Source organism: Callorhinus ursinus, unplaced genomic scaffold, assembly GCF_003265705.2.
Source record: "Callorhinus ursinus isolate GAN/ISIS: 27379988/994484 unplaced genomic scaffold, GSC_fseal_2.0 scaffold30, whole genome shotgun sequence".
Lineage (NCBI taxonomy): Eukaryota > Metazoa > Chordata > Mammalia > Carnivora > Otariidae > Callorhinus > Callorhinus ursinus.
This window is the reverse complement of record NW_027397092.1, coordinates 16,869,568-16,882,450: the sequence shown is the minus strand read 5'-3', so window position 1 is coordinate 16,882,450 and position 12,883 is coordinate 16,869,568. Positions and strand designations below refer to the sequence as shown.

Sequence of the window (12,883 nt, the reverse complement as noted above, 5' to 3'; positions counted from 1 at the left end):
GAACATAAGCAGGGGGAGAAGCAGAGGGAGGGGAAGAAGCAGGCCTCCCCGCCGAGCAGGGAGCCCGATGCAGGACTCGATCCCAGGACCCTGGGATCATGACCTGAGCCGAAGGCAGACGCTTAACAACTGAGGCACCCAGGCGCCCTGAATTCAGTACTTTGAAAGGAAAGTATAATAACTCTCAAGAGAGTAGAGTGTAGAGACACCCAGTCTTCAGGTAGAGGGAATACGTGCAAGGGCTAGATGGTGGCAAGAAACTGGGAGCTATCAAGGAACGAAAGCAACTCCTCCAGAGACCGGGGAGAAGGGAAAGTGACTGGGGAGGTAAGCAGTGGCAGGGCTTTTGCAAGCCATAGTAAGGCTCCCGTGTGTTGCCTCAGAGTTGTCCTGTGCATAGTTGAGTTTTCTAGTTTTTGTTGCTGAATTTTTAGATAGTTATAATTTGATCTAGAGATTCTGCTCCTCAGTAATTTCTTTGAATGCATATGTTATAATGACATGTTGGTGTCTTGTGGGTGAGGTTTTGATTCTTGATGGTCAACAAATAGGAGACCATTCCTAAGTGTCTTCCCCTCCTTTGGGTGTGTACCATAATCAGGACACATCTTCCAGTTTTGCCTGAGGGTTAGCGTCGTTGACCTTATGCCATGGTCTGTTCACACGAGCCGGTCCTGTACTCTTGCACAATACAAAAGTTGTCTGCGCATGTGGCCAGTCTGTTGTGCTGTTAAATAAGCTGCCCTTTTCCATTGGCTAGCCTGAGATGCCAGTCTTTGCTGTACCTGAGGCTGTTCAAACTGAAGAAGGAAAATGCTCTCAAGTACTCAAAGACACTGACAGAGCACCTGAAGGTAAGTGTGGCAGTGGGGGAAGGTCCCCGTCCTAGGAGACAAGATTTGTCTTCTCCTTTCGCAGCCCCACAAGGGCCTCTTCCTGTTTGGCCTGCCACAGCAAGCGAGGAGCTACTGTTGGTAGCTTTCAAACAGAAAGTTTGAAATTTCTTGGAAAGTTTTTAAATGTACATATATCTGATTATAGAATCTATGTAGTCATATGCAGTAGCTCTTACTAATATTTCAGTTGATGTAGCGTCTTTCTATCATGAGACCTAGTTTCTACTTTGCAAATGGCCTTCTCTTTTCACTACCACCCTTCCTTAGACTGTTAAATTGTTTCCTAAAATGTCTGTGTTTTTTCACCACACCACCACATAAATCTTAAAATCCTGCCCTGGTTCTGAGTTCGAACCCTTCAGTAGCTTACTGTTGCTTGCAAGGTCAGGTCTGAGCTTCTTACCCTGACCTCAAGTCATCGAGGTCTCTTTCTCTTGTTCCTTACCTAAACCTCTGCTCCAGGGAAACTGCATATGGGTCACATCTCTTCACAGCCTTTGCACATAGGATGACACACCTCCTGTCTGTCTGAGTGTTACTCATTCTTTGTCCTTCCATTTAGGTCTTCCAAGAACCCCCGGCTCTCACCTAAATAGGGTCTTTCTTTTGCACATTTACACACACATATTCTCTCGCTCTCATGCTTACATTTTGGGTTCTTAAATTTGTAAAGCTTCTTAAGGAGCAGTTCTGGCCCAGTGTGCTTTTGAATATGTTTAGTACTTCAAAAGTAGTGTTTTTTTAATTACATACATTTTATTTTGTCCACAGAATTCTTATAATAATTCTCAAGCACCATCACCTGGCTTGGGAAGGTAGGTAAATTTTACTCTATAAAATGTTTTTTGTGACAAAATGATTTATTTTTATGTAAAAATGGAATGGGTAGGGTCCAGTTCCAGAAATGGAAAGATGACCAAAAAAAAAATTAAAACCATCTCTAATAAAGTATTTTTTAAAGTTTTCATTTTTTTCTTTATTTTTTACTAAGTTGAAAATATAATAAACACAGTCTTAGAAGGAGTAGACAGCGGACATTTCACCTGTAGAAATCTGAGTTTTTTGACAGCACCTCAGTCCTTAGAGTTTAATAGTTGGGTTTTTATCATTGAGGTTATCTTTATTTTACTCAAGTCTCGACACAGAAATTAATAACAGTGGCGTGATTGTGGTTTCTCCTTCATCCCACATCACCCCCCCAAAAGGAGGACAATTACCATTTGTAATTTTTTTCTGTTCAGGTATTATTTTTATGTTAACTGACTTTCTGTCTTTGCTCTTGTGTATTTTCTGAACCAAATTTATAGTGCTAAAAGTGAAGATAAAAAGATATTCATAACAAATCGCATTTGTCCCCCCAACTTTTATTTCATTTTCTTTTTTGTTTTTATGGTCTTGGGCACTTCCACAAATTTTAGTACTCCTGAAATGAACCTCTCAGATTTCAACATGTGTTTCCTAAGAAATATTTAATTCACAGGAAGTTTGAGATAATTGCAGTTGATTGAAGAAACTGTACCTCTTTGTCAGCTTTGAATAACTTGGTTAAACTAGGAAAGTATCAGAAATAATGGCGTTCAAAATAAAACGTTCCTATCTACTACCACAGTCTTCTTGTGTTAAGTTGCAAATTCCTCCCAACTTTCTACAAAACAACTTGAAAAGTACCTAATTACCTACCAGAGTAGATGGAAAGTGTGTGGAGCTGGGAGTGAGGTGATCTAGCTTCTAAGCCTTTGAACTGCTGCTTTCCAGGTGTGTGACTTCCTCAGTTCTTTGCCGTCTTTTGTTCTGTTACCATTCATTAAAACAAAGAGTCCAGATAACGATGATTCGCCATGGGTTTTCATGAGCTAAGTGCTTACTTAGAAGAAATTGTACTTCTCTGGGAACTCTTCCAGTTTAAAAAAAAATCTTCAAATTTTAAGAGCCTTCATGGATGAACAGCCAGTAGAACATTGGTTTCATCACGTTCACCATATTCACATGAATAAGCTTTCTTTTTGTCTCTGTGTAGCAAAGCTGTTGGGATGCCTTCCCCTGTTTCTCCTAAGCTGTCGCCAGGCAATTCCGGAAATTACTCTTCTGGGGCCAGCAGTGCTACAGCAAGTGGTTCTTCAGTGACCATTCCACAGAGGATCCACCAGATGGCAGCCAGCTATGTTCAAGTTACGTCCAACTTCCTCTATGCCACGGAAATTTGGGACCAAGCTGAGCAGCTTTCCAAAGAGCAAAAAGGTAGGAGGGTCTCTGGAGAAACTTGGAAGGACGAAATTGTTAAAAGAGCTTTTATGATCTAGTTAAATAATGTCTGATCTGCATTTAGTTTATTATGTAGTCTAGAGTTGCCGGTAAAGTTTCCTAATCACCACTGCTTACCAGTCATACTGAATGTACTGAGTTTGGTCCAAAATACCTCTCACTGTACCAGTGACACACACGAAACTAAAAACAGCTTTTGCTCTAGGACATATGTGCTTTTGTTCAGGCACATTAAGTGCAGCTCCGGTTATAAAAGTAATAAAATACCTGTTCTATTTTAGGATGGTTCACAGTAAATTTGGCTTAGGCATAGGATTACATGCAGACATCTTGTACATACGAGATTTAGTATATAAGAAATCACATTCAGGGGCACCTGGCTGGCTCAGTCGGAGGAGCATGTGACTCTTGATCTTGGGGTCATGAGTTCGAGCCCCATGTTGGGTATAGAGATTACTAAAATAAATAAATAAAACTTAAAAAAAAAAAACCCAACCACATTCATACTGGATTTTTAGTGAATTGGAAAACTTGTGTGTTAAAGGAGACCCCAAAATAAATTAGTTTCTAGCATTCTTCAGTATTAGGTTATTTGAAGCTTTGTACCTTAAGTTTGTTATTGCCCAAACTAAGAACATTGATAATTATAAAGTATTTAAAGATCCTAGGGAAGAATCACTATATTGTACACCTGAAATAAATGTAACACTATATGTTAACTATACTGGATTTTATTTTATTTTATTTATTTTTTTAAAGAGCGTGCACGCACACAAAGTGGCACAGGGAAGGGAGAGGGGTAGAGGGATAGGGGGAGAGAGGATCCCAAGCAGGCTCCACACGCAGTGCAGAGCCCAAAGTGGGGCTCGAACTCATGACCCTGAGATCATGACCTGAGCCGAAATCAATAGTCAGATGCTTGACTGACTGAGCCACCTGGGCACCCCGACTATACTGGATTTTAAATTAAAAAATAAGTAAATAAAGGATCCTAGGGAAAAGTACTATATAAACACCATCTTATTTTTGTAGTTGTTAGTAGCAAATGTGCTTGTGGGGCAGCTATTCAGGTAGACCCTTTGTAGAGAAACACTACACTAGTCAATCAAGTGTCCTTTTTTCAGAGTATTTTTAAATGTTTGTAGTATAAACAGGTCATCAGATGAAGATGAAAGATTACTATCCCTAAAGAAGGATAATGGTGGGAGAAAGCAGAAGAGGAACCCCAACATCTAACATAAAATTGTGTCTCTGAAAACCTAAATCTTTCCTAAAATTTTAAATACTGTCACTATCGCTCAGGAAAGGTTACAAAGCAGAAATTCTTATTAAATCACTCGTGCTTTACTTTCCATTTTTCTTCCTGATGCCAGTTTTCTAGCCTCGTTTTTCCTTTTTAAAATTTTCTTTCTCCTTTCAGTTTTACTTTTTTGTGTGGTACTTTTCCAATGTTGACTAAAGGAAAGATAATGGCATAATGATCCCTGTGCACCTTTCATTCGATAGCGACACAACATTTTCCTAATCTTGTTTCACCTCGCTCTCTCTCTGAATCATACTTTTTTTCCCCCCCTCTGGAGTATTTAAGCATTTCCCCTGAACATACTTAGGTGTATGCATCTTTGGGTGACAAGGATTTTTCAAGAACATGATTTTCGTGCCGTTAACATAACCACCAAAATTAACAGTAATTCCTTTGTGTCAGGTCTATCATCCAATTTTACTGTTGTTACAAATATGCCTTTTTTTTTCTTTACTGTTTGTTTTTAACAGGATCCAAACATTCCTTTATCTGTGTTCGAAGTCTGTCTCCTTCTTCCAGTTTTTGGTGTTTTGGAGGGTGGGGCACTGTGCCATTTATGTTGAGGAGGAAATGAGTCCTATTATGGATTTGACGGATTCCTTCCTCTTATCGTTTAGCTTGCTCCCCTGTCCTCCTTACTTCCTTCATACTCATAGTTACATTTTGAGACTTGATTAGATTCAAGTTCATTATTTTAAATAACATTTCATAGGTCGTGCTCTAGATTCCTATTATGTGATATTATTGAGGCATTTAATTAATGGTTATCTCTTGTTTAGTGATATTTGATTTGACCATTGATAGAATTCAAGTGGTTTCAGCCTGACTCAGTTTGATGTAAGCTTCCCTGTTAAACTTTAACTTAGGTTTTAGCACCCATTGATGGTCATTACTTACATCCATTATTCCACTAGGAAATAGGAAGTTTCAGGGCTCCTGGGTTTCTCAGTAGGTTAAGTGGCTCTTGATCTCTGCTCAGGTCATGATCTCAGGGTCATGAGTCCCAAGTCCCACATTGGAGCCTACTTTTAAAAAGGGCAGGGGGACAGGAATTTTCTATTTTGATATTGTACCTGCATTTATTATCTGGAATTCTATAAAAAAGAACCTTTTCTCCTCTTCTCTTTGATTGTTTCTTGAATTATTTGAGTAGGCCTAGGTGTTTATCATGAGAATGACCCCTTTTTCTCTTTGTGTATAAAAACTCCCCTTTCTGTCTGAGACCTACATCCCTCTCTCCTCCCAAATTGCATCGGGATCAAATGTTAGGACACTGTCGTTCCTTCCTCCTCTCTGCACCCACCTCACGTGCAGATCAGCCTTTATTTGTTCACATAGGAAGAATCCTTTCATTTCCATCCTTTGCATTTTTAAACTATACTGTCTAAAACATGGGATAATTTATCAGTGTTGCATGGCATATGATTACAGCAGAAAGTTTGTCATAAATGTCTAACCTCACAGGAGCTCTTATGGGGACCAGTGCAAGGAACTTTTTGTATCACTTGCTTCTTACACAGACAGTACACAGAGACTGTTTTTGAGTAATAGTTCTAACCTCACAGGAGCTCTTATGGGGAACAGTGCAAGGAACTTTTTGTATCACTTGCTTCTTACAGAGACTGTTTTTGAGTAATAGTACAATGTAGTACATTGTCTCCATTTTAGTCATGTGTACTGCATACTGGTAATTGATAATTTCCTTCAGTGGAATTCTACTTTTATGTATAACACTTAATTCCTAACCATACAGTCTGTTTGAAGCGTTTCATGACTTAGGGAAAATAATAGAACTTGAAAGATAGACTATGGGATGGTTTGTTCTAAAACATGGATGCTCCTCATTGTAGTGCAGGAGGGAGTGTTTTTTTTGACTTCGTTTGACTACTGTTTTATAATCTGGCTTAAAACTCTTAAAGCAATGTTTCAGGAGAATGTGTATATCATTTAATGACTGGTTTTGGTTTCCTAGAATTCTTTGCTGAACTGGATAAAGTGATGGGCCCTCTCATCTTTAATGCGAGCATCATGACAGACCTAGTTCGATACACCCGGCAGGGACTGCATTGGCTTCGCCAGGACGCCAAGCTGGTATCTTGAACTGAACACATCCTCGTTGCCTCTGATTTTCTCCACAACACTGTGTCACATCACGAAGGAAAACTGCCATAACATGACACCTAGTCGACACTAAGAATGAGGAATGGTTTTCTCCTCCCTGGTTCATGTGTTGTTGTTATTTATAACCCAAAGCCATGATGTCAGTTGACCCCTTTAATATTCCCAATATGAAGAGTTATTTAAATGTTTTTAAATCTGCAGCACATTGATAAGACGGTTTCAGTGATCTGTAATAAGATTGAAATTCCAATTGCAGTTCATAACTAATCAGTTGAAATTCTATTTATTTTAATTTTTTTTAAGTTCCCAGATTGGGGCTAGTTTAAAACTTAGTTATTTCTGCCTATAAATTTACTCTGTTGAACATTTAGCGTAAATTTAAGGTAGGCATTTTTTATTTATATACTTGGGGAGCTTTGTTACCTAATGTCTTTTTGTGGTAGCTCTTCTAAGAGTAAGAGTTGGTTCATCTAAAATATGGACGTGTTCTATACCTGCTACCTGATATTATTTTAAATCTTAACTACAATTTTATTGCAGAATTTATGCTTAGTATTAAGGATATTCTTCTACACATGAAAAATCATTTAAATATGAGAAGATGGCATTCTACAGATAGAAGATGAAATGTGTCTGATTCGGTATGCATTATTTCAGGAACTGTGAATGTGTGTTAACACTATAGCAATCACAAGGTGACTGTAGCTTGCATTTAATGCATTACAAAGGAGGGCAGGCAAACTTTCTAGGAGAAGGGTATCATGTGAAGGGTTTCATAAAAGGACAATCTTGAACTTAATGGATTTTATCAAAACCATGTGTTCTTTTTTTGTTGCTAATAATTTGACGGTTAATTGAAAACAGTAAGTTACTGTGGAACAAAGGATGATCCACCTCCTGAGGGTTGCTGCCTATATCTCTTTCAGTGATGATGTTTGAAGGGTTAAATCTCTCTTCAGAATTCTTATTTGTAAAATGTTTTTGCCACACTAGATTGTGATGCGCTCACGGGAGCGTGCAGTGACTAACGCAGGAATGGGCTGGAGCTTCGCTGTGGGCGCTTTTGCTATACAATTTAAGGTTATAATGCCTGAGGTAGAGATGAAGTTCTCCTTTTAAACTTGTCTTGTACTGACTCCCTTTGTATTATGAAGGCCCTCATCAATGATTTATGTTTCTGATGGGATCAGAAAATCCACACTAGAAAAGTACCTAATTTGGTTCAATGTTAGCCCTCGTGGGAAGGGAAGGGGAGCAAGGGTAGAGCTTAAGCCAGCTCTGTAAGAGTTGTATATCAAAGTACCTTTCCCTGTAAGGTGCATATCGGAGTCAAAGGTGAGAAATGTACCCTCTGTCATGCCCCTATCATGTCTGGTGTGCCTTAAATCTTACCTTTGAATGAGAACTCTATGGATTGTTTACAGATGAAGTTTTACACTAGGACCAGATCACCCAGTGTGGCTGGTCTTTGGCAGTAGTCATGTTAAATTCTCTTTCTTTTTTAATCTTCCTTTAGGGTCACATAAAGATGAATTTATTTCAGAAAAGCTAACGCTTTGGTACATGACTTAGTCTAACTGGGTAATGGCTGCTCCAGAAAAATTGTCATTCTCCCCATTCCGAAAATGAATTCATCCAATCAGAAAAAAGGATTGCCCTGCTATTTATAGATGATGGCTAAGGTTTGAAGTGGGAAAGAAAGGATAGAAAATCTCCCCAAGCCCAGTGGTGCAGTGAATCCTCTATTTGAGCCTTTTTTATGCTTATTCCTGAAGCTAGTGAACCTTCATTGTCCTGTGGCTTCATATCTACAGAGCTTTTGAACTGTTCTGTACCTCAGGTGGTTTTTGCATGTCGCTGGGGATTGGAATCTAGAAATTATGCTGAATTTAATCTTTTTCTCTTGGAGAAATTGCCTCTGAAATCTTTCTAACTTAATCTTATTAGTATGTTATCCCATGTTTTAGGAACAGTTTTCCTTTAGAGGACAACTTCTCAGTGACTAGGGTAGTTACTCGGTAAGACACTTGCCCCTGTTCATCGAGTACAGGTGTGTCCTGTCCTCTGAGTGCTGTTACTCTGATTCCTTACTTGGCAGGGAAGTCTTAGAAGTGGATAAATCTTTCAGCAGCGGCAGCCCGTAGGGCACCTCTGAGTTCCAGTGCATTCTGATCTCTTGTGTGTCCTGAAAGGCAGCAGGAGTGTTTCTGGGGTCACACTGGTATTTTGTGAAAACATAGTTTCCTGCATGTTTTATGGTGCTGTTCTAAGTTAATTCTCTCTCTGAAACTGTGTTAATTCTTTGGAAATGAATTTTTCAAGCTTTTCAGTGTGGGCAGGGATTTTCCCACCAGGTGGTAATGGGCAATGGATCAAAATCCTGTCCTAAATAATTGAATTTTCAGTGTCATAGTCTGTGGAAACACACACTCCCTTTCTTCTGTGTCCATCTCCTCAAAAGTTGTCTGTGTCTTCATCTGCTCCAGCACATACTTTGGACTCCCTTTATATGCCACCATTCCTCCTTCCTCAATAGGTGTCTTCAGTGTTCTCTAACCATTTAAAACTGAATTTGACAAGTGGCTAAAAACTGACTTCGTCTGAGACTTGTACTTAATATATAGTTAATTATAGAAATAGCAACTCTTTAAAAAAAAAAAATCACTCTGTTGACTGCTTTTTAAGACCACATTGTATGCCAGAAGGCAGCAGCCTACAGCCCCGGCCTCTTCACAGGCAGCCGGTGAACAGTGGATGAAGTTGTCACGTGGTGGTTTTGCCCGGCCTGGGCTGGGCTGTGGGGAGCTCTCACCTCCAAGTGATTCACCTGCCACAATCCAGCCCGGGTCCGGTCTGGCTGGGGAGCATTCAGCCTGTTTCTTGCCTCAGTGCCACCTTTTCCTGAGCAAGTAGCCAAGAACTAACTTTATAAGCAATGAGTACTCCAGATAAATCTTCAGCTATAGTTGCTGAAGAGTGGAGAAGGTTGACCATCACGATTTAATTCTCCAGTGCACAAGCAGTGTAGAGTAATGTGTGCACGTGCCCACACATGCCCGTGCTCTGGCTAGCTCTCCCACTGCTGGGTCCATAGGCATCTGGGCCGCACTTTGCATTCACTTGTGGCTTTATTAGATTCACTGTTGTTGTTGTTTTTAATTGTTGTTTGTTTCTTTTTATTAAAGAAAGGTTTAATCAGCTAAATCAGACAAGCATCATTTTGTATTTAATGACAGAAACTTTGGGAACTTCTCTTCATTGAGTGAGCTTGCATTGTGAAGCAAGAGCCTACAGAAGGCACCTGTTCTAAATGAAAGTTCTGGTTCTGGAGGCTGGCAGCGCTCTGGAGTTTAAGGGCAGCCAGTGGTCGCTCCAGTCAGTGATGCCTAGTTGTGTAGAGGGGAGGTACACTGTGCACTCTTCTAGGTGTGAGGGTATGCAGCTTTGGATTTTAAAATTATGTACACATACACACTTTATATATATGTATGTATGTATGAAAACATGAAATTAGTTTGTCAAAAATGTGTGTGTTTAGTATTTTAGCTTAGTGCAACTATTTCCACATTATTTATTAAATTGATCTAAGACACTTTCTTGTTGACACCTTGAATATTAATGTTCAGGGGTGCAATGTGTATTCCTTTTAGATTGTTAAAGCTTAATTACTATGATTTGTAGTAAATTAACTTTTAAAATATATTTGAGCCCTTCTGTAGTATAATAGGGCTCTTACAGGGTGGGAAGGATTTTAATTTTCCAGTTGCTAATTGAATAAAATGGCCTCATTATGTATTTGGAATTATAGGAGTTTGCCTCTGGGTCCCAGGAACATCCAATGGGAATGACTGTTTTAGGCAGATTGTGATGATCTTTTTTTTTTCTTTAAGCTAATTAAATTGGGAAGCAAAGCATTTCACATCCATGTAGACTCCTATCACCCATACTCCCTAATTATGTGGAGCACAGATTTCATTTTGATTTCACATATTAACGTGTTGGAGAGGTAGACTTTTTTCCAGTAATAACACTGCACATCTAAGGTTGCTATTGTGTAAAATAAAGAGAAGAGAGCTAAGTATCAACTGATTTCGAGTATGTAGAGGAAGAGACCAAGTTGGTCATGTTCTTTACGTGCTTCTCTTTCACATACTCCATAATGGAGAGATTCAGTTTAGACCTCTAGACCTTAGAACCAAGCTGACAAGTGACAGGAAGTAAGTTACTACCAGTAGGTAAAGCACATGCTGATTCTCTTCATTGGAACCACATGGTTCATTAAAAAGAAGTCACCGTCTCTAGAAAAGCAATGGAAAAATATCTTAATCGCTTCCTTTTGATGGAATCTGGTCACAGAATAAGGCATTACAGTTAAGTCTAAACCGAGTCTTCTGGATGTTTAAGTATCCTAAAATAGCAGCCCAAGGTTGTCATTCTGTAATGAAGTTGACTTTAGGAATGTCAGCATTGACCTCTCCGTGCCACCATTGCTCAGCTAAGCATAAATTGCCGTTCTTAAAAAAGAAACAAAAAAGCTCTCTGAATGAGCATGGGGAAGAAAAGTTCCCACCCAGAAATTCTAGTAATCTGTAGTTTTTGACCTGTTCCCGCTTCCACGTGGGGTTTCTTTTCAGCTTTTAACCACTGGAATTTTCTACCTGCTATTGTTCCTCTCTGGAAAATATCTGTTTGGAAATGCTGCCTTTCAAATCTCTGCCATGGTTATCCATACTGTTGAGTTTGTTGTTGCTGTTCAAGAAGTGTCCCCATTTTATAACTTTATGCACATTCACACACCTGGCAAATCATTGACATGAGCGTTCAACAGTACTGCGGGTGGGGTGGGGCGGGCGGGGCTCACCACCAGAGCTGGCCCAATTGGCAATGCCTAAAAAGGCACTACTTGGGAGGACCAGATGTGAGGTTGGTTAGCACGGTTATGAAAATTTCTATCTAGCCTCCGTTTTGAATGGTTTTAAGAAATTTTGTATATGGAGGATGGAAATGCTTATATATTTATTGAATCCTTTTATCTTATTTGAAATTAAAACTATTAGGTGAATAACGGTTTGATATTTGGGGAGGGTTTTGGAGGGGAAGTAATGCCACTGATAAATTAAAAGCCTTGTTGATTTTGCAGAAAGGTACTGTTAGTGTCTGTTAGGATGCCTTTGTTTTTGTACATGATCCAAATCTTTGTTTTACATTTCTTTTATCCAAAATATTTAGGCATCTGACATTTTCAACCAAAATTTCAATTATATACTGTGATTTTTATTTGTTGCAATACATTAAAATTTCAGAGGTACTTTGGGGCTCAAAAGCTAGGATTTCTAAGTATGTGCATTTCACATAATAAAGCTGTTAATGGTGAGCAAAGTATTATATACTAACTAGATTTTTCCACATCTGTATAGTATATTATATGTATTTTGTGGTATTGAGATTATAGAAAGTTTAGAGTGTCAAACATGCGTTTAATGTGTATTTTTAAACAAATTTATGGCAATTAAAATATTTGGAGACAAGGGTATCACATTTCAATTTGTAAAGATCTTTTTAACTCTACTGTGTCATTAAGATGCTTTGTATAATGCCAAACCATAGCTGGAGAAACTAAGTTTAATAAATATCAAATAGATTTTCTGTATTAAAGTTTATAAACACTGTGCTCTTTAAACTTCTTCAACTCTTACTTTGCCTTTTCAGTGTAATTTCTGCTTTGTACCTGAGTGCCCACTGCTACTCTACCTGAAAAGTCTGGACCCCCAGTCCAGCTCTCATTTCCTGATTACAGAAATTCTGAACTTGCTGGCCATGCGTCCTTTTGCATAGATCACAGTTTGCCCTGCTCCAGCAAAAATCTCAAAAGAAGTCTTTTCTGCTGTTCTTGGGGGCTTGGGCTTTTATTGTTTTATTAAACTAGATTCTTCTTCCAATTCTGCTTTCTGTTCAGTCCTCGACAAACTTGGGCACATCATCAGGTCGCAAATGCCAGCACTGCCCATCTCTGACACCTCACTGAAGAGTCCTGACACCGAGTGAAGGGCCAGGATCCAGGGCCACAGCTCGTGAACTTGCCAAGGGTGATCACGTGGCTATTAGGAAACCTTCGTCTTTCAGCCTCTCATCGTGTTCTTTGTTTCTTAAGTGTTCACTTTCACTGCAGTTTGCAGATTGAGAAGTCTGCTATTGGGCAATGCTGGGGTTTTTTCTGTAGCATACAAAATGAATCCTTTTCAAGCCCTGAAAAGCTTGAATTCCAGACTGCGAAAATTTTGAGACATTTAATAATATACAT

General features: G+C 39.1%; 1 protein-coding gene across 3 annotated transcripts in view; it reads left to right on the top strand.

Annotated features, from left to right (window-relative positions):
* AFF4 (ALF transcription elongation factor 4) overlaps positions 1 to 12,237 on the top strand; it is an 88,507-nt gene extending 76,270 nt beyond the window's left edge. For all 3 annotated transcript variants that reach the window (XM_073878666.1, XM_025860935.2, XM_025860936.2), the window contains 4 exons: positions 761 to 854; positions 1,668 to 1,711; positions 2,914 to 3,134; positions 6,434 to 12,237. In XM_073878666.1, coding sequence (XP_073734767.1) covers positions 761 to 854; positions 1,668 to 1,711; positions 2,914 to 3,134; positions 6,434 to 6,561 — 487 coding nt within the window. In that variant the 3' untranslated portion in view covers positions 6,562 to 12,237. The remainder of the gene's footprint in view (positions 1 to 760; positions 855 to 1,667; positions 1,712 to 2,913; positions 3,135 to 6,433) is intronic.
* The last annotated feature ends 646 nt before the right edge of the window (positions 12,238 to 12,883 follow it).